General features: G+C 39.0%; 2 protein-coding genes across 3 annotated transcripts; one reads left to right on the top strand and one right to left on the bottom strand.

Annotated features, from left to right (window-relative positions):
• Positions 1-267: 267 nt before the first annotated feature.
• Positions 268-6,733, top strand: perm1b (PPARGC1 and ESRR induced regulator, muscle 1b). The gene is made up of 4 exons (XM_084425960.1): positions 268-408; positions 2,489-5,062; positions 5,138-5,254; positions 5,393-6,733. Exons 2-4 carry the CDS (start codon positions 2,521-2,523, stop codon positions 5,458-5,460), a joined length of 2,727 nt encoding a protein of 908 aa, XP_084282086.1. The 5' UTR covers positions 268-408; positions 2,489-2,520; the 3' UTR covers positions 5,461-6,733.
• Positions 6,734-7,635: 902 nt separating this feature from the next.
• rereb (arginine-glutamic acid dipeptide (RE) repeats b) lies at positions 7,636-20,734 on the bottom strand. Of its 2 annotated transcripts, none has more exons than XM_084425946.1 (17): positions 20,485-20,734; positions 19,581-19,629; positions 19,153-19,277; positions 18,892-18,991; positions 17,676-17,774; positions 17,436-17,516; positions 17,193-17,346; positions 16,954-17,046; positions 15,999-16,195; positions 15,740-15,916; positions 15,520-15,630; positions 13,609-14,747; positions 13,100-13,352; positions 12,092-12,782; positions 11,693-11,830; positions 9,472-9,646; positions 7,636-7,820 (listed from the first exon to the last, which is right to left on the bottom strand). In XM_084425946.1, the coding sequence occupies exons 1-17, from the start codon at positions 20,508-20,510 to the stop codon at positions 7,787-7,789; spliced, it is 3,642 nt and encodes a 1,213-aa protein (XP_084282072.1). In that variant the 5' UTR covers positions 20,511-20,734; the 3' UTR covers positions 7,636-7,786. The 2 variants fall into 2 exon arrangements, with proteins under 2 accessions (XP_084282072.1, XP_084282073.1); XM_084425947.1 differs by having other exon boundaries at positions 11,738-11,830.
• Positions 20,735-21,467: the final 733 nt, after the last annotated feature.

Genomic DNA, 21,467 nt, shown 5'->3' with positions numbered 1-21,467 from the left:
CACATTGCCATACTTTTATTACCATAGATAAGTTGAGATTGATCCAGGAAACTTATTTTCACAGCATTACTTCCTCTAAACCATAAAAGCAAAGGATCTTCCTTCCAGCACATTGTTCAATGCTTTAACCCTTTATTGAACAGCAGCATAGGTGATCAGTGACAGATTCGTACCATCTCCCCAGAGAAACCCTATTTATATATGTGAAATGGAATGCCCCTCTGAGAATGCAAGGACACACATACACACACTTCCATGTGATCAGACACACAGGTCTATTTTTAACAGACCTGGACACAGGGCCCCCCTCTCCCACATGCAAGGCAAGGGCACTGGAGTTTTGAAGGTATGCCATGCCAGTGTCGGATCAACACTGAAGTGTTTCGAAAGCACAACTAACTACTAAAGGTAGGAAAACATACAAGGGATGAGATGTTGAGAAGATGTTTAATGGAAACTGACTAGATGCAGAGTTTGCAGATCTAGAACTTTTCTAAGAGGTTTTGTGTTTGGAGATATTTCCATTAATCTATGTGTGTGTACTAGTGCTACTGGAAAATAACCTCAAGCGCAGGGCTTTAGCTATTAATATGCTAATAAAGAACTAAACACCCAGTTTGTAGTAAGATGATGGCTGTATCATAATAATAATAATGATACATTTTTTTAGGCTTTTGCACAACAGTTATGATGCTCCTGGGAAATTATATTTTCAGAAAATAAGCACAGCTGAATGCATTTGCTGTATGCTAAATGCATCTCCACGCGTTTGTAAAAAAAACATCCCGCAAGCTAGATAAGACTAAGATTTCTTATTAAAGGTTGTAAATCATGATCTTCATTCTCGGCATTAGGAGACACATCAAGGTAATTTCTAAGCAATTTGAGCATGCAAAATATTTGTAAAAGAGAAGCAACCCAAACAGACCATCATGCTGGGATTTTTTATGGGGCTATTTCCTGTCACTGACATGTTTTAATCCACAAATCACCTTGCATTGAGTTGTTGTGAAAGCTCTGGGTACAGTCTGCTCTGGAGTCAGCTTACAGTCAGGCCAAGATCATACTCACTGGGACATTAGAGACAGTTTGAGCGTATTACAGCGTACTTCTTTTGAATTTTGGGGCCTTATCTCTCGAATTTGAATGGTTGAAACTTGTTTCTATGCAATGTTGCCTAAAAGCAATATGTTTTGGTATAATGGCGTTTAATTGGAGAATATTTTTTTAAGACGCACACATTATTTCAAAGTTCTAATAAGTTTCAAAGATTTTTTTATTTTTTTATTATAGTTTTATTCAGCTGTTCGATATAGACTGCATCTTTCAATTCGTACATTTTTTTCTTAACTAAAACTAAATCCCCGCATATCATTCGTCTTAACTTTTAACCAACAACCTAAATACTGATTTTCTTTAAATTCGAAGGCATGAAATATGTATACCACATCCTCACTCAGTTTTCTCTATGCCAGAAAAAAATAGACAGAAGAAAAGAAGAAAAAAATGTTTTTCCTTCACAGACAAGGTTTAAGCTAGTCCCAGACTAAAATGCATGTTTGAGCCGTTTTAACTGAAAGTTAAAACTTTAACCCCTGGTTTCACAGACAGGGCTTAAGACTAGTCCTAGACTAAAATGTAAGTCTGAGCTGTTTCCACTGAAATAAACTTGCACTGACTGATCTTAAAAATATATCAGTGCCTTTTTAGTTTTAAGATGCACATCGGTAATGTTTTTTTCTAAGCATGTTTATAAAAATTACTTAAATGTCCTAATTGATCTATGGTCTAATCCTGGCTTAGTCTAAGCCCTGTCTGTGAAACCGGGCCTAACTGTTTTGTCTCAAGATGCACACCAGAATTGTTTTTTTCTAAGGCATGTTTATAAATGTTACTTAAATGTCCCAATTGAACTAAGGCCTAATCCTGGCTTAATCTAAACCCTGGCTGTGAAACCGGTTGTTTGGTCAAAAGTTAGCATTAATGACTATTTTATATATATTTTTTAAAACTGTATGACTGAATTGAAAGATGCAGTCTGTACTAATCAGCTGAATAAAACATACTACCGCACAGATCAAAAGTTTGGGGTCAGTCCGATTTTTTTTTTTTTTTTTTTTTTGAAAGAAATTCATATTTTCAAAAGTAAGGATGCATTAAATTGATCAAAAGTGACGGCAAAGATATGCTACAAAAGAGTTCTGTCGCACAGGTATCCTTTCAATTAATAAAAGAATGATGAAAAACAGTTTCATGAGGGAGCACAACTGTTTCCAACCGGTTACTGGAGTAATGGCTGTTGCAAATTCAGCTTTACCATCACAGGAATACATTACATTTTGATGGTATGCCTTGGTGAGCATAAGAGACTGCTTTCAAAAATATTAAAAAAAATCTTACTCACCCCACACTTTTGAATGGCAGTGTAAATGTTTTAGTAAAAAAAAAAAACCACAATTTCCATTATTGTGTTTTTTGTTTGTTTCAGATGTCATAACAAGCCTTTGGAGCTCAACTGCAATGGATGACTTAGACCACAGTGTGCTGATAGCAGAGCAGGATTGGGACTGTTTCTGTACAGAGAGTGAGGAATGTTCTGTTCAGCAGGCCAAGCTTGCAGCCTTAGATGAGTCTGGCTTCAGTGACATGGACGATGATAAAACCTCTGTCTACGTGTCATCTCTTCCCACTAAGACCAGCCCTCACCAACACTGTGAAAATGATAGTGTAGACGGACAAAAACAGCATCAAATAGGAGAATGTAAAATAGAAGATACATCTGAGAATTCAGAGTTTACTGAATATAGTCCTAAAACAGAGCCACAGAATGCCAGGTCTACTGAGCAGATGTCCGACGCTAGAGAAAATGAACCAGGGGCTACATGTGAACGTCAAAACAAAGCTAATGAAGACAGCAACCTGACTGAGTTAAACTTAGAGAAATTAAGAGGAAATTACGAGGATCAAGAGAACGGTGAGAATAAATCAAGCCAAGCCACCACCGTGCCAGCCTCTGAAACGTCTTCAGCAGATATGAAGCATGAAAAGAGTACGGATGGTATAGAAATGCTAACTGAGGAGACGGACACTTCACCAGTGGCCAAAAAAGAGAAGGAGCGTTGGTTTGTCACTGTAAATGACAGCCCAGTCCGTCTGAGAGTAAAGGGTCCCACTTCAGTCCAAAAAAAAAGAAGAAAAAAAAAAACTTCTAAAATCCTGAGCCAGAATAGCGGAGTGATGGAAAAGTGCTCTTCCTTAAATAACAATACAGAGCCAGATAAAGAAATTATTGACAGACAAACAATGCAGGACAAATTTGACCAAGAAAGTGTTTTTTCTGACTCACCAAATGTACTTCGTATCCAAGGTGCAATAAGTATTTCGCCCATTAGATCATGTGAGAGTGAATGGGAAAAAACAAGCTGTGCCATTAGTTTAAAAAAGGAAAGCATGACAGAAATTCCAGAAGCAAAATTAGAAAGAAATCCTGCCGGCTCTCTAAATTCACTTTTAACTCCCAACCAGATGTCACAGAAAATATTTAAAGATCTCAGTGGCTCTCTGCCCCAATACTTGGATCATGAAAGCACAGCATGTGATAAATATGACAAATCCACAATAGATTTGAACTGTGAATGTAGACATACAACTGATAATTTAAGCCACTTTAATAATGACACAAGGGCGGAAAGTCCTGGATTTATTATGGGTTCCTCTGAACCCACTGCTCCATCAGATACTGAAGGAGAAAGAACAGAACAACAAGAGCCCTTGGGACAATCATTTAATAGAGAAGAATCATCCCAAGAGATACAATCCTCTAGTAACAGTGCCAAGACTTCAGGGCCGACTCGACCTATATTTGCCATTTCCTCCTTTTGGGATGAAATGGAAAAACTAACAATAAATGATATTTTGCAACTTAGAATAGCCAATAACAGGTCTCTAGAGGAAATAACCCAGGAGGACACTGTCGACACTCATCTTGATAGGGGTGAGGTGGAATCTAAAGATGATAGTTTAGAAGATGGCCTGGTAGACGACGCAGCAGATTCGGACTATTTCACACATTTGGATGACTCTAAACCAGACAGGTCGAGCTGTGAATTTTCAACTTACTCTGATTTCGATGAAGAGTTTCTACAACTTCTTCATGCAAGTGCAAACCCTAGTCCAGAACCCCTTGAAGGCAAAGAGCAAACCCAAAGGTTTCTTGAACCTACGTGTCCCATGGATTTAGAAGAAACTTGGCGAAGCGAATCAAACGAGATCGTAAGGCTGTGTACTGAGAGTGATTCCCCAATGCATTCAGAGACTGAAGCAGAGATGCAGGACATATTTCTAACAACAAAAGAAGACAACAACATGAGTACCTTTCTACTGGACCACTATAGCATGAGAAGACCAACACCTTCTCCAGTTTTATCGATTTCTGATGTTCTTGACGATCAGTGTCTGCCGTCTTTCTTCGAAATGTTGAAGAGTGACACAGAATCAGAACAATACAAGGCTTGGATCCCAGATAGTAACACTTCACTTTGTTTTTTACAGACCGTATCTGTGGCTGAGACTTATGATGACTTCTTCTCAGACTTTGAGGTTGGGAATCTTCTGTTTCCTTCAGTGCAAGGTTCAACAAAAAGTGAGAAAACGTTGGTTCCTATCTATTCCTCCTCTCGATCAGTGGTAAAAGACCTAGAATTTCCAGAGGTAGAAAAAGAGATTCAGTTGGGTAGTGAAGTTGAGATTCCCGCAATCCGGTTTATGAGGTGTGCAAGCCCCTCTGAAACATCAAACATGTGCTTTATCACTAGCCAGAGAAGTACCTGGAGAAACCTTTCTCTGAGACACACTAAACTTTTAATGGGAAGGACATGGTGTAGGATGGCCACTTCTTGGGGTGTTCCCAAAACAACTGACACAGTCTATGGTTATGGAACGAAAACAACATCAAGTTCCTCTATGGCTCAGCCAAAGCTTCCAGTGGTCCTCCTAGAAAACCAGGCCCTTGGAAAATTCACAGAACATCAGATATACGTTGGGGCAACAGTCGCAGACGCAGGTACATTTTTTGAGATCAAATTGATGGAATAGATATGAAAATGTCAAATCTAACATTGCAAAATTCTGCTTACAGATAGAGATCGCTTTCCTTTTTCATTAAAGCAAGCAGACATGTGCCTTGTTTGCATTGCTTTTGCATCTTGGGTACTAAAGTCAAGCGACCCACAATCTACAGACATGTGGAAAGCAGGTAAGACTGTCATGTGGATTGTGTATTTCTGAAATGAGACACAATGATCAGTCTGTTACATATTAAATTAGGCAATTTATTCAGATAATATGAGCACACAAAATTAACATGATCCTTTTTCCCTCTATTATTTCTCAGCTCTTCTGGCAAATGTGAGCGCGATATCTGCCATCCAGTACTTGCGGCGATACATAAAAGAAAGATGAACCATAAAAATCTAGTATTAGAGCTTTCTGAGGATTTCTCACAAGGGGCCAGTGTACAGGAAAGGGTTAATTTTGCACAAATTCACACCAAACACTTTAGTAAATACACATATTAGGTTGTATTCCATATTTCCTAACAGTCTAATATTTGAATGTTTAATATATTCATGTTACAAAATAGGTGTTCAATCAATAAATAACTTATCAAAGGACAATTTTGTTAAAGAAAAGCATACAAAGCAAAGGAGGAAACATTAGTTTTTCCCATACAAACACTTGTTCAGTTAGAAGACATATATTGCTTTAGATATTATGTTGATATGGACCAGAAGTGACAACTGGTAAGTTTTGCGTCAGTTATATTCAGGACTCAAGCTGTGCTATACATATTTATGTAACTCACAATTAAACTATTTTGCAGTGTACATATAAAAAAAAAAAAACATTTTCCTCAATGATAATCACTCTAGATGTATCTATTAAATGCAAAAACATCATGCGGCCAAGGGTTAAAAAAAAGTTCATATAGTTTTTCAGTGAAGAAACAGATCTGAGCACATTTAATAAAGAATATAAATTCGCACATAAAATATAGTTGGGAGTCATGGAGGTATCAGAAAGTGCCAGAAGAACGACTGCTGCTGAGTGTCAAATATTTCTATCACACATAAGCAGAGACTAATGTCAATGTGATAAGAGCAAGTGTATATGAAACAGCCACTAAAATATGCTTACAAAAAAATATAAATGAATTTAGCACTGAAAGAAAATGTATTGATAAAAAATAAAATAAAAGATCTGAGTTGACTATATGTGTTCATATGACATGATAAGGGATGTATTGAAGTGTATGAAAAGTAAAAATTTGCCAAACCGTTTTTAATAATCATGCATTTGTCATCGAAATGACAGTTTTGAAGTTTTAACTATAAGGTAATTGCAACTAGACAACAACTGTGCATGTAAAGACAAATATACATCGAGACATGGGTACTAAAAATGAGAATATATTTCTCATTAATAACATCCATATACTTTGTAAAATGCTAGTACAAATGTTTAGTGTTAATTCGAAGAAAATAATGACTTTTTGGCAGTTTTAGAAAAAGTAACCCATCAGAGTTTCACAATAACAGCGTTAACGGATAACACCCATGTCCGCTTGAACGCATACAAAACAATGGCACTCCATTTCATGTTTTCTATTGTTATTTGAACAATTAATAGTAGTGCACAACAATACACTTGTATTGCATTAAACGGTCACAATATTACCTTTCTTTCTTTATTGTGTTTATAATGAATTTCGTATTATTCTGAGAATGCTGTGCTCCTTCCCAACCAGCCTGACTATGAAAATGTAACTTACTAAACAGTAGCCCATTTGTTTAATTGGCCAATTGCACATGCTAGGGCTGAAGCTGATCGTGAGGATACCATTAAATATGCCATGTGCATTTTATTGCTAACTATAGAGACCCTCTATAAATTAACTTCCTGTCCCATGTAGGGATAACCCAGGAACTGACCTGCCCTGTCACATTGTGTCCTTAAGCATGGCGGTAAACACTGCAAGCAAGTGTCTGTCAGCCTGATTGGTCTTCTGCAGCATCGTATGACCATGGCAGTGAAGCAACTGTTCTGTAGAGCCGGACAAGCTCTGTTTCCAGACAGGGCAAGATCAACACTACAGTCAACATGCTAATACTCAGGCTGCATTTGGTTTACATAATTAAATCAAATGGTAAAAAGCTAAATCACTGAAAGAATAAGGTATTGTAGAGTTTACTACAGGTGGGTTTTATATTGATGTGTACTCTGAGGTATAGATGAGGAGGCTGTCAGAAAAGGAAGGATAGAGTAAAGCATGCACTTTTTGCACACAGTTCATCTGAAGTTTTTGTATCCAAATCTATCATTGCAACTTTTAAATTCCACCAGTTAATATATTATTTTAAACATATAATATTTACAATCTTAAAATGAATGTTTCAATAAACTTTGAAACTAAATTGTGATAAACTCTGGATATTGGACAGCACTTCTCAAATACTTAGTAAATCTACAGTACTGTGCTTTTAGCACAATAACGACATTACATGGGAATTGCATTTCTGACAGAAACAGTTTCTAAATAGTGTTCATGCAAGGAAAGCAAATTCACTGTGCTCCAAAAGGCTAGTTATTTCATACAGCACAAAGGAGTCGGTCAAATGTTTATAAGTGCCATAACAGGGATAAACCCATGTTGGGTTTTCTGAAACAAAAGGCCTGATACCCTGAACACAGAATCACTTTGTAATCCACAGTGGAGGATTTGTTCATTTCAGGACTGCTTGTCTCCCTCTTTCTTCAGACGGCTGTCAAAGAGACCACAGTATAATTTATAGTCACTTAAAAATCAAAGTAAAAAGGTAATAAATAAAAATCTTCTGTGTACTGTAGGCTGACATTAATGTCACAAACACAACTTATTTTTATTTTATGAGCACTAAAAGTAGAGAACAGTAGTGATGAAAACGTTCCTTGTCATATTGTAAATGACTCATCAGCGCATGCGTTTTTAAAGAAAGATAAATGCCATCAAAACAACTTGCCAAGAGCTTATTTACACATGCATTCTTGAACAGCCCATTGAAGGGATAGTTCACCCAAAAATGAAAATTCTGGCATTAATTACTCACCCTCATGTCATTCCAAACCTGTTAGACATTCGTTCATATTCGGAACACAAACGAATATCTCTTTAATGAAATCAGAGCTTTCTCTCCCTCTATTGACAGCCTACGCAACTACCACTTTCAAGCCTCAGAAAGGTAGTAAAGACATCATTAAGTGTCTCAAGTGGTTTAACCTCAATTTTATGAAGCGACACAAGTGCATTGTTTGTGCAAAAAAATATATTTACCACATAATCTCCCTATGTGTGTTCACTTACTAACATTTGCTTTCGAGTCAACACAACACAACATGTGGTGCTCTCATTAATGCGCTTTGGAGCTTAATATTTTGTAAATAAAGTAGTGAATTATGGTTTTTGCACAACCAAAGCACACACGTCGCTTTATAAAATTGAGGTTAAACCACTGGAGTCACATGGATTACTTTTATGATGTCTTTGAGCAATTAATGAGAGAATTTTCATTTTTGTGTGAGCTAATATTTTAAAGGGACACTCCACTTTTTTTGGAAATGGGCTCATTTTACAACTCCCCCAGAGTTAAACAGTTGAGTTTTACCGTTTTCGAATCCATTCAGCCGATCTCCGGGTCTGGCGGTACCACTTTTAGCATAGCTTAGCATAGATCATTGAATCGGACAAGACCATTAGCATCTCTCTCCAAAAAAATGACCAAAGAGTTTCGATATTTTTCCTATTTAAAACTTGACTCTTCTGTAGTTACATCGTGTACTAAGACCGACGGAAAATGAAAAGTTGCGATTTTCTAGGCTGATATGGCTAGGAACTATACTCTCATTCCTGCGTAATAATCAAGAAACTTTGCTGCCGTACCATGAGTGCAGCAGGCGTAATGATATGATGCAGCGCCTGAAAATAGGTCTAATAGGTTAGACAAACTTAGTCCCGGTCACATTGGAAGTTACCGAGCTGGGGACTATTTTCAGGCGCTGCGTCATATCATTACGCCTGCTGGACTCTTGAAGTTTCTTGATTATTACACAGGAATGAGAGTATAGTTCCTAGCCATATCAGCCTAGAAAATCGCAACTTTTCATTTTCCGTCGGTACACGATGTAACTACAGAAGAGTCAAGATTTAAATAGGAAAAATATCGAAACTCTTTGGTAATTTTTTTGAGAGAGATGCTAACGGTCTTGTCCGATTCAATGATCTATGCTAAGCTATGCTAAAAGTGGTACCGCCAGACCCGGAGATCGGCTGAATGGATTCGAAAACGGTAAAACTCAACTGTTTAACTCTGGAGGAGTTGTAAAATGAGCCTATTTCCCAAAAAAGTGGAGTATCCCTTTAAGGTCTCTGTGGTTCACCTGTAGTAGTCTTCTTGGCTGGGGAGAGGAGCACTATGTAAATGTGCATGTCCATGTAGCCACTGCTGCTCCAGTGCCAGCCTCTGCAGCTCTGCGGACTGTGCCTGCATCGCCTGCAACTGATGCGCAGCAGACATCGGAGCCAAGGGTCCTGGTAACTCTCTGAACTGTGCTCCTTTGAAAGAAAGACACAAAACATGGTATTATGAAGCAACAATAAAACAACAATAGGTTGACAAACATTATTACATTACATGTGCATTTTAGCCATTTTTCTTTGTTCATTTAACCATTTTGGCTCTTCGAGTAATGAAAACAAGGCATTGTTATTGGATTTTAATTAGGGCTTAATTATTTGAGGAATAAAATAAATCCACCGATGCATATATTTTTGTTGCCTTGACTGAATATTATAATCAAAGCATGCATTGTCACAATGTTGAAAACGTCATTGATTTTAATAGCAAGTCATAGCAACCAAATGTAAGCTCTATGTGACACAATAATAGTGAAAACAATACTCGAGTTGTTCCTTCAAGTCAAGACTAGACAGTTTATCATAAGAAAAAGACAGGCCCAGACGGAATCTGTGGATTTGCTCTAGTGTACATATTATACTACCGGTATACTTATAAATTGTATATATTATACAGTACCATTCAAAAGTTTGGGGTCAATCGATTAAAAAAAGAATTAACTAGATTAAATCACACTTTTTCTGTGATTAATCATGAATCGTTTTTATATGTTTTTTTTAATATGTTTTATAATGTAATAATTTCACAGTTATCTCCAAATTAATGTAGAAACAGCATAAGGACAGTATATTTGTTTAATGGCATCTTTTTATGAATGAAGGCCAGTATCACCGATACTAAAACTGCTACTGATATCTCAATGAAATTGATCCCCCCAACAGGTCTAACAGGTAGGAAATATACAGAAACTGAATAAAGTTATCAAACAGTCTGCATTGCAAAAATTATAAATTAAAAATAGATTAATCCTTATTAAAGCTACAAAAGTTCTTTAGTCAAGAGCAGTGAGTAATTTTCTCTGTTACCTTTGTTCTTTGATTAACATTGACAGACAGGATTAGCGGCTGCTGTCACTTAAAGATTTGCCGCACTGCACATGATGTGGATTTCACATGCGTTTCATTTTCTCACAACTCTTTACGTTCATTTAAGTCTATTTAACTCATTTAAGACTGCTCTTATGAGGGTACTCGACAGAACGGACATTTTGGCATAATTGTGTGTGTTATTTTTGTTCAAGCACGAAAGAGAAATCAATACTTGCGTGCGTCTTTCTGTGCACACGAGTTGTGTGTTTGACATTACAGACAGGACATTCACAGAGCACGTTCTCATTCGTCTTATGGCGCTTGAATGGTTTCATTTGCGTGAATAAGAGCGTGATCATATAATGTAACGCTAGCTAAAGGACAGAATAAACGGATGCTGCGTTAATTGCGTTACATATTTTTAACACTTTAAACTGGAAAAAATGTATCGCATACATTAACAAGTTAACGTTGATAGCACTAATATATAAAGTTTTTTTGGGTTTTTTTCAGCAAGGATGCATTAAAGTGACAGTACAGATATGTATAATGTTTCTATAAGATTTCTATTTCAAATAAATGCTGTTCTTATGACCTTGTTTATTAAAGAATCCTGAAAAAATGTTTTACTGTTTCCACATAAATATTCAGCAGAACTGTTTTCAACATTGATAATAATAATAATAATAATAATAATAATAATAAGTGGTAATAAGTAATGATGCTGAAAATGTAGCTTTGCCATCACATTTTAAAATATATTAAAATAGAAAATGTATTTTAAATTGCAAAAATATTTCACAATACTACTGTTTTTGTGATCAAATAAATGCAGTCTCGGTGAATAAAGAGACTACATAAAAAAAATATCTAACAAACTAAAATATATATATATATAAAAAATTATTGAATCTTAAATACTAATTCCACAGAATGGATTTAAACAGTTAAATGTGTTTAAAAAAAGCTGAGAGTACTACACTCACTTGGCTGCTGAAAGTTTAAGAAGCATGCAAGCAATAAAGATGTACAAATCAAAAGGGTTTGGTGTTCCGATTCAGCTCAGCGGTGGGCCTGGCTATATGGGTTATACAAGTTAGAAATGTTAATGTTAGCTTTCTTTTATATGAAACGGGAGTCTATTTGGTGACTCACCAAACAGAGGGTGGCGGAGCATTTCGTGCTCATGGGGTAACTCACTGAGTAGAGGGTTGGAGATGGCACCAGGTGGGTAAGGGAATCGTGCCAGAGGGGGTCCAGCAGCCAATGGGTCCAGAGGATGAGGCCCTTGTCCTGAAAAACAAAGATGTCAACATTTCCATATACTTTCTCAAAAGAATGTAATCTAGATCAGTATTTCTCAACTCCAGTCCTGGGGACCCACCAACCAGAATATTTTAGATGTCTCACTAATTTAAACATCTGATTCAGCTCATTAGCTTCTTAGTCTGTTGAACAGGGAGACATCTAAAACATTCTGGGAGGAGGGACCCGAGGACTGGAGTTGAGAAATACTGATCTAGATAACTGTGTTTCATTCATTGAAATTCTCACCTTGGTTGAGAGGGTCCTGTTGGTGCAGATGAAGATGGGAGTGTATGTGTGAGTGTTGGTGGTGGTGTGGAGTAACATTAAGCATCTGTAGCCGTGCAACAGGGTCACCAGCTGTAACGGAGGCCATCCTTTCAGCATGGAGCCGTTCAGCAGTCAAGCGCTCGGCGTAGCTGATTTCCGGCCGAGGAGGAGCCGCTAGGTTGCGCTCCATGGCTGGGTGGAACTGGGCAAAGGGATGAGGCCCGGCCACATGAGGAAGAGGCAGGGCACCGTGGCGCGCAAAATGCTCCATAGGATTTGCCGATGGATGAAGTGGGTTCTCCAGCTCCGGCGGCTTCACCTCAAATCCAGGCTTCATTCTTTCTCGGATCTCTCTCTCTCGAAGCTCACGAAGCTCTCGCTCTCGAAGGGCTGGGTCTGCTGCGTAGAGCCCCGGCATGTGATAAGCTAACAGGTGCTCACCTGGCCCAAGATGCATGAAGAAAGGATGGTTGCGGTTGGTGGGCGACATGACGTGGGGGCGTGCGTACTCGCTGAGCGTGCGGAGGGCTGGAGTGTCAGGGCCAAGATATGGAGGAACAGCAGCCACGGTGGTGGGTGGAGGGGGTTCGAACGACGGACGGCCGGGTTGCACGTGGGCAGCAAGCAAGTGCTCACTTATGCGGCCATCATGGGATGAGCTTGAAGCTCGCTATGTAAATAAAAGGTTTATTATATTAACTTCTTTAAAGCAAGATCTTCAAAATTCTATAGATTTTTTTTCAAAAGCAAAAATGATAAATTCTAAATAAATTGACAACCTAATAAAAAGCAGAAACAGAACAAGAAATACTATCATGATGCATAAATACTTGACAATTGCCATCAGAATTTTTTTGCAGGGGAAATTACCATCATGACAATGTCACAAAGTAAAAGAAATTTAATTTGCTAAAAACTAGGTTTCATTTTAAGCAAACTATTGTTTTTTTGTCTCAAAATTCAAAAGTAAATGCTACATATACTTACAGAGGTTTTATCAGAGTCTCTCTCCCTTTCTCGCTCCCGCTCTCTTTCCCTCTCCCTTTCCCTCTCCCTCTCTCTTTCTCTTTCTCTTTCTCTTTCTCTCTCCCGTCCCTGTCGAGCGCTCAGCTCTGCTTCTCTTCTGGATCTTTCGGCAGCTTCCTCTCGCTTTTTAGCCAGTTTTGAGGAGGCCAAGGGAGTGAAGTACATGTCTGTGCGAGAGCAGGAGTTGTAGCCTCGGTTGAGGTGTTTGATAAATCTGCAATTGACAAACAAAATAGAATAGTAATTAGAATAGTTCATTGCAAAGTAAAGTCTTAGTGAATACCATTTTGAATTGTTATCAAAAGGAAATACAAAGTAATGATTTTTACCTTTTTTAACCATTTTATTGAACTTTTTTAATTTTTAATTTAAAACAAAATATTTTAGACTCCTACTACATTAGAAAAAAAAAATTCATTTTATAATATTTAAAAAAAAAAATCAAATCTTGACAAATGTGATCTCCATACCTTGCTGACTGACTTGCATGGCTGGGTATGTCAACAACTGTCGGTACAGGAGAGGGACTTCTGCGAGGGGGAGGCGGGCTATCACACTCCTCCTCCTCATCAATTGGCTCCTCTTTGATATGAGCTTGTCCAACAGGAGTGCTTGCTGAGGAAGACGTGGAGGGCTGATGGGCAGGGCCAGGGATGGGAGAAGTGTAAAGAGGGAATGAAGCAGTGGACTCAGGAGCAGGGCGATTTTGGGGGAGCGAAGGGATAGAACTAGCCGGAGGGGCACCACTGGTGTGACCTTTGACCTGCTGGCTCTGAGACTGAGTCAGAACGGAAGGCTGAGCAGGGTGATTTTGTGGAATTATATGAAGTGGAGGAGGCTGGGAACAAGGCAAGTGCTGTGAGGGCAAGGAAGCAAGAGGTTTTAGAGCAGGAGGGGGAGGCAAATTGGGGTGGATCTGCAGGAAATGGGGTGGAGGTGCAGAAAGGTGAGGAGGCTGCTTGTGAGAAGGTGGAATTGGAGTGGTCGGAGGGGGCTTGATTTGGGTTGCTGCTGTAGGAGGAAGAGGACTTTCTTTTTGAAGGTGCAGCAGTCTGGAAACAAACCCTGGTGGCTGATTCACCCCAGATGAAGGATTCTGCAGCTGACCTGGATTGTGCTGATAATGGGGCGGCACAGGGAATGACTGCCCCTGCCCTGGACACTGCACCTGCTGAGACGAGGAGTTCGAATAAGAGTTCTGTGCTTCGGGTCCCCTGGGACCACTTCTGAACGTGGTTGGAGATGAAACCTCCTGAGAAACCTCTATGGATGTTGCCTTCAAGGTGGCGGTAGAAGCTCCAGGTGAAGGTGCGGATGAGGATGCAAGCAGAGAGGGCTGAGGAGATGATGGCGTTTCAGATGGGACATGTGTTGTAGGGGTCGCAGCAGGCTGCTGGGGCGGGGTTTGTGGGTTTGCACCAGGTGCAGTGGGTGGCGCTGGGGAGTCAGAGTCACTTTCGTTGGCTTGCAGGGGACTGGCCAGGCTGGGGGAGGAACTGCGGTTGTCCTGATCAATGTCTTTAGTGTCGCTGCTGCCATCGTCATTGGCACTGCGGCTATCGGAGCTCTCGCCTTCACCCTCACCTTCTGATGGAGAATCGGGACCATCCTGGGTTAGAGAAACACTGCTTATAATCACTGCAATTATTTATATATACACATATATTAATTATTTATATATAAATTAGGGGTGTTAAGGGTTCTCGATAATAAAATCAAACTGATCTCCACCCACAGCTCGGCACGCACTTGCACCAAGGTTAATCTCAAATATCTATAATATTGTTTGGTGGATAAAACAACATGTAAAACAGACAAACATTTAAGCGAAAGAGAACTGCGCACACATGCTGTGTGAGAAGTTTTGTGTGTGTACACATCCAAACCGAACCGTGAGGACTGAAGAGAAAGTTGAACCGTTTCACCCCTAATATATATATATATTATTAGTGTCTTTTCTGAAAAGGCCAATTCACACTGCACCGACAGACGCAGACCAGCGCAGACAAGCGCCGATTCAGCATGTTCAATAGGTGAAAACAGCTCCAACAGACGCCAACAGACACTGACAGGGGTAACACACTGATCCGACAAAACCTGACGAAGTGTCTGTTGCTATCTGTCGGCCTTAGGTGAGCATTAGATGATGGCAATCTAAATGTAAAAAATGTTGGAAATGAACAAGCACAGTTAATATCATTTATACATTTAAAAAAAAGAGTTGCTGATAACCAAAATAGTAATGATAACAATATAGTACTGATAACTAAAAATCACAAGCTTTATCGCTTGATTTTTAGTTTTTAAAACTAAGGACTTAATACTCCTTTTTTTGAAGAAACCAACCATGAAGAATTAGAAAGAGAAACTGTTCCCCTTACCTGATTCTTGGGCCGTTTCATGTTTTTCCTTTCCGGTTCATCGACATCTGGAGCAGCTGACTCTCTCGGTCTTTTAACACCCTTAACTATAGACGCCTCTACTTTCATCTTCTAAAGTTTAATAATAAAGACATTTGAAAATGAACAGGTTAAACAACACAAAAAGGATAAATACACATTTTTCAAACTCTAAACCAAGCAAGCTCCTTTTTACCACTACCTTGTTGGTCTTCCCAGCCACTCCATTCTTGATTTCAGAACTGGAAGCCCTAGTTGCCATAGCAGTGGAACTGGCTCTGGGAGACTGTCCATTAGATCGCACATCCTCGACGGTGGGAGACATGGCCCTGTCAGGACTTCCGGTTGGTCTGTTGCGCCCACTTCGAAGAGATGACATCTACATGCAGAGACATAAGACTAAATTAAGCAGATTACTCTTTACACATTTCCCTGAGCACTAAAGCACAAGTTAGACCTACATGTGGTGGAACCCGGCTCCGACGGGTCTTCATCCCATGTCTGACACCCTCTTCCTCTTCTTTGACAGGTTTGAAGAGGTAGGGGGGATCTACTGGTTTGGGAACAGGTGGCAGGCGCCGATGCTTGCTGAAGTGAGAGTGACAACTAGAGCACAGCAAGACATTGTCTCTCCCTCCATGATGCCAGTCTTTGGAGTCTGAAAGAAACATATTCGTTTTATGTTGTGTGAGTTATTTCAAAAGAAAAATCTCATACAAATAAAGAGTATTTACAGAAGTCACAAGAGCTGCAAACCATTTTACTTCCGAAAAGTAAACTTCCATTTACAATTCCGTCGGGTCAGTCAATTTTTATATAATAAAATTTGAAAAAAAAAGTCTCATATGCTCTACAAGGATGAATTTATTTGCTCAAAAATACAGTATAAAAGTATTATTGTGAAATATTATTACAATTTAAAATAATGGTTTTCTATTTCAGTATACTTTAAAATGTAATTTATTCCTGTGATGGCAAAGCTGAAATTTCAGCATCATTACTCCAGTCTTCAATGTCACATGATCCTTCAAAAATCATTCTAATACACTGATTTGCTGCTCGAGAAACATTTATTACTAATATCAATATTGAATTGCGCTGTTGCGTTACAGTTGCGCTGCTCCATATTTTTCTGAAACCCGTTTTTTCTAAATTCTTTGAAAGTGGAACAAACATTTTCACAACAAGACCAGGAACATACATTATGCAGATAGAGTCCATTCTTATCTCATGTTAAGAAGAATTGCAAACCTAAGCAGTTTGAATCCAATGTAGGGTGACTAACCAAGTACAGCAGAAAGTCACTTTCAGAACAGCATGATGGTTGATAGATACATGCATATGGTCAACAAATAATGAAATGCAGTATATACAGCATTCTCAATATAGAGGCCTGAAGAAGGATGAAAAACTTACTAGTGGATAGACAGTGACTGCAGGCTTGTCCTTTGCTGCCCTGCTCGCTATCCTCACTGTCCAGATCATCTTCACTGGCTGAACTGAGCTCCACTACAGACAGACAGAAAATACAAAAATGAATAACAGTTCTTCTTGTGGAGTTACTTCCTTTTAATTATAACTGTATCAGTCTTGCTATCATGTTTGGAGAGCCTGCAAAAAATGAACAGACGTATGGCGCATAATCCTGCACTTACTGGAGGAAGTGCGAGATGTTGCATTGGCTGCAGCTGTCGAGTTGCGAGTTTTCACTTTGCGGGACACCGGCTGTCTTCTCTGCTGCCGATGAGGTCGTGATGCCACAGCTTCAGGAGTTTTCTTCCAGTAATAGTAGAATGTGATCAGCTCACCCTGAGAGGACAAATGTGTTGTAAAAAAAAACAACTTCAATTTGACAAACACACATTTATAGTCAGATTTGAAATGGCAGGTTTCCATACCGTTTTCTTACTAGGCAGTAGCTCCTTACGGATCTTAAAGAAGTTTTTGCCATACTGTCTAAGACCTTTGATAAACCGTTTCTGTAATTGAACATATTAACAGATTGATGATTCTTAAGTAATACATTTCGAAAAGTTCTAGTCTCACATTTCTGCATTCCACTATAACCAGGTTTTATCAGTGAAAAATGAGATGGTACAAGTGAAAAACCCCAAATCCAAACCCAAACACTTTCTCACCACTTCATCTTCTGACCAGCTTTTCTCAATGAGTTTTGGAACTGGTTTCTTCACCAGACACTGCAGGGCTTTGGCTGCATCGTATTGGCTTTCGTGGAGCTGTGTGCAAGACAAATTAAAAAGTCAAATACCCCAGTTGCACAGCAAATTAACTACAGTTGAGGTAAAAATTAAGATTTATTATTTGCAGTTTTTATTGTCACTGTCTTTAATCCAAATTACATCAAAGGTCAAAGCATGAAACGCACTGATGACGAGTGATGCCTGCACGAGCAGGGTGCTCGGAGGTATGGAAATACATATGTTCACAGGCAGATAGGACATCTTATTATTGCATTCGGACCTAATTTAATTTTTACAATCTTTATTTAAAGGCAGGGAAGTTGATTTGCTCCAGAAACAATTTTGTTATGCTGGTTGAAAGTCTCTTCACATCCTGACACCAATCACTAAGTTAAGTTGTCTAAACGTATTTATATGTATATATATCGTCTATAGAAGGCGTGGGACCATAAAATGTTCGTCCAATCATTGCATTCGGTCCGAATTAAGTAATACGATGTCCTATCTGCCTGTCAACATGTATTTCCATACCTACATGCACCCTGCTCACGCAGACATCACACGTCATCAGTGCGTTTCATGCTATGCAGTTAGACAGACGTCAGTCACCAAGCACCGCAACTTAAACAGCAGCCACATTTTGCAGTTCCTCGTGAAGCAAAACAACGAGCTTACGCTATAACTACCGTAATTTTAAGAGATAGAAACCCGTCACGTTATACTCAAAGAGGTTTGTGACTCGAATTTATGTGTTTCAATGGAATCACTATCAACGCCGCAATTAATCTGCAGCAGTCAGGTGGAACAGGTCAGTGCTCTTTAAGTTGTTCTTGTTCATTATTATTCTAACGTTATGTGCTTTGAGACATGAGGTATTTTGACGTCGTCTCTCGTGATGCTTTTGTTTGCACCAAGCTATATGCGTTCATACGTTTTGGAGGAGGCGTGGATTGAGACACTCTGAAGAGAGAGTGGGATCTCATGCTTTCAAAGCTAGCTCGCTATTGCTTGCCTCTCCGAAAATTGCCTACCCATCCTTTAATAATACTTACATCGTATATTTGCTAAAACACTACAACAAATTGAATTAAATCATTTAAGTTTCTTTTTTGACAAAACATAGCACAAACACATAAAAATAACAAGCACTGACCGTATTTAAAGCATTCAATGTGGTATCATCCCGTGAAGCTGCAAGACAACCATCCTCCGTTGAACCTCCATCACACATCCCTGCAAAAGCTGCCATGCTCCTGTTTATACAGAGAACACAAAACAAAAATGCAGAAGGATATGTTGAATCACACACCATCCACAGACACCTCAGTTCCCTTTTTTAGATATAACCTCAAGCGATTATGAAGAAAACATTTAGATGGTGAATAATAACTGCCATCCAGAAAGCAGCAATTACCTGGCAGCCCGTAGGTACATGAGAAGGTCACAGTCATTGACCCCAGGTGCCCACACCAGCTCCTCATTTTCTGTGACAGACTCCGTTCCATGTGCAGGTGGCGGCTGTAATTCAGGTAGCTTGGCCTGCATACATTTGATCATGACAACATTAAAAAGAAAAAGGTTAACAGAGCTTATTTAAGGACTTTTAAAGGTGCACTCAGTAAATAGGTTGTTAACATTTAGCTGGCTATGATTTGTCCCAAAAGTACCAGTGGTTTTGGACTTTCAGGGCAGATACATTTGTTTACTAGCAACTTCCGGACTGTAGACATGCTGGTATAGCATTTCTTTATTTGTAAAACTTTTTTAATGATCGTGCACCTTTAAAACATTGCATGCCTTAGATCTGCAAACACTATTGGAAACTCTTTAAACTCATTTTACCTGATGACTTGGTCCCACTCGAATCTCTCCTTGCGTGCTGTTCAGCTGCCTAAAAGACAAAATTGTATTTATTAGTTGAAATATGGATGTGTATGTAGGCTACATCAATTAATACATTAAAATTTCAAGGAAGCAAAAACTTACAGCCAACATTCCACATGTAAATAGTAAAAAAGTATGTCTGTTATTACCAATACATGAATACAAACACCATATTTATCAGAAACATACTGTTGGAAAAACTTCGGTGCCTGTCATGTGAGCTTCATGTCACTATTTTCCACCCTTTTAAATCGCCTCCTTTCAGTGTTAATCATAAAATGTGATTTGCCTATCAGCAGTCGCGATGATCAATCCAAATCCCGCCTACAGAGCATAACCAGCCAATCAGCGTCCGACTGCTCCGTTCCCTCCAAAGGTTATATAAACGGGGGCTTGGACGTCCAGTTCATATATTTACACATAAATCATTACATTGCTGCGTGCAGTCTATTACAGTGCAAATCAAAATCAGTGTGTTGAACTCAAAAGTGTGATATGCACAAATACTGTTCGTTCGCTGTCCGCGAAAGAAAATAGTATGCTAAAAATCACAATTTGCTGAACAAATATTTGCAGAACAAACAAAACTAATTTGTAAGAGCAGCACCGCGTTCAGCATGCATTACACTTAACAGTCAGCAACAATACCTACACAACATCTGCCCCATTTTATCTTGTCAGGCTCGTAGCTGGCCTTTGCGTATGTGTGTGTGTGTGTGTGTGTGTGTGTGTGGCCGAGCGAGACGAGCTGTCAAGTTCAAAATCGTCTCGATTTGCACTAGAATGCAAAAGTATTCCGGGTTTCGCAAAAAGCGCTGGCGCCCGCAAAAGCATAAATATGTAATAAGAAGAAGCAACAAACCTTCGCGGACTGAACAAGTCGTCCATGGCAGGGGCCGTTTCGCTAGTGTTTACAGTTTGTTTGCAGCGTCGGCGGCGGCTCAAAACTATGCTTTCCTCTATTTCATACTACTCAAAATGGAGGCTGCGCTGAGTATTTTTTCCTCAGCGCAGGCGATGACCTCAGTGTTCACGCACAGCCTACTGAGATCCCCTTCAACAAGCATAACTGAGCATGTGCCGCTGCAGCCAGCGCTAATGGGATCATCTCCGTGTCCGCTGTCTATGGAGATCAGCTTCAGGGAGATGTCTTTGGCCATCCTCCCGTGTCAATATTCACACACGAATATAGATGTCCCAATAAATTTAACCACCCTAGACTTGTCGGCATTCCTTTGCATATTTGATGAAAGGCACCATAAGTGAAGAGTGAAGAAGAATAACAATATCTTGTTATAGTCAGTGTGTGGGTTGTAAGATATAAATACAGTGCTTTAGATTTAAAGAACTGCCACAGTAGAGACGGTGGATTTATTTCGGCTCAGTGGAATTAGGCTAGACGCTTTAAATGCAGCCCTGTCTGCTTAGATGGCTTCATACATTTCTACAGTTACTGTTAACAAGAAGCCGGTGAATCTGATTGAAACAAATTTTCAGTAGTGCATTTCTATTGAATAAAAGATCAAATAAAACCATACACATAATACTAACATTATTATTAATCTTAAAAAGTAATGTTAGTATTGTTATTATTATAATAACGATTATTAAAGTAGTGGAATTCAATACCACAATCAAGAAATTCATAATCAACAATGTCAATATTATTATTATTATTATTATTTTTAAAGGAATCATTATTACCTAAATGTTTTCCCCCCCGAAAGTACATTACTATGACTGTAACCCTTTTAAATAACCTAAATAATTTGGATAAGTGATATGGAACTGTAATGCTGTCATTATCTGGAATTACTTGCGACGCAGTTATAGAAAACTATCAAC

This window comes from Rutilus rutilus, assembly GCF_951802725.1.
Source record: "Rutilus rutilus genome assembly, chromosome: 12".
Lineage (NCBI taxonomy): Eukaryota > Metazoa > Chordata > Actinopteri > Cypriniformes > Leuciscidae > Rutilus > Rutilus rutilus.
The sequence above is the reverse complement of the archived record's forward strand: the minus strand, read 5'-3'. Positions and strand labels throughout refer to the sequence as shown.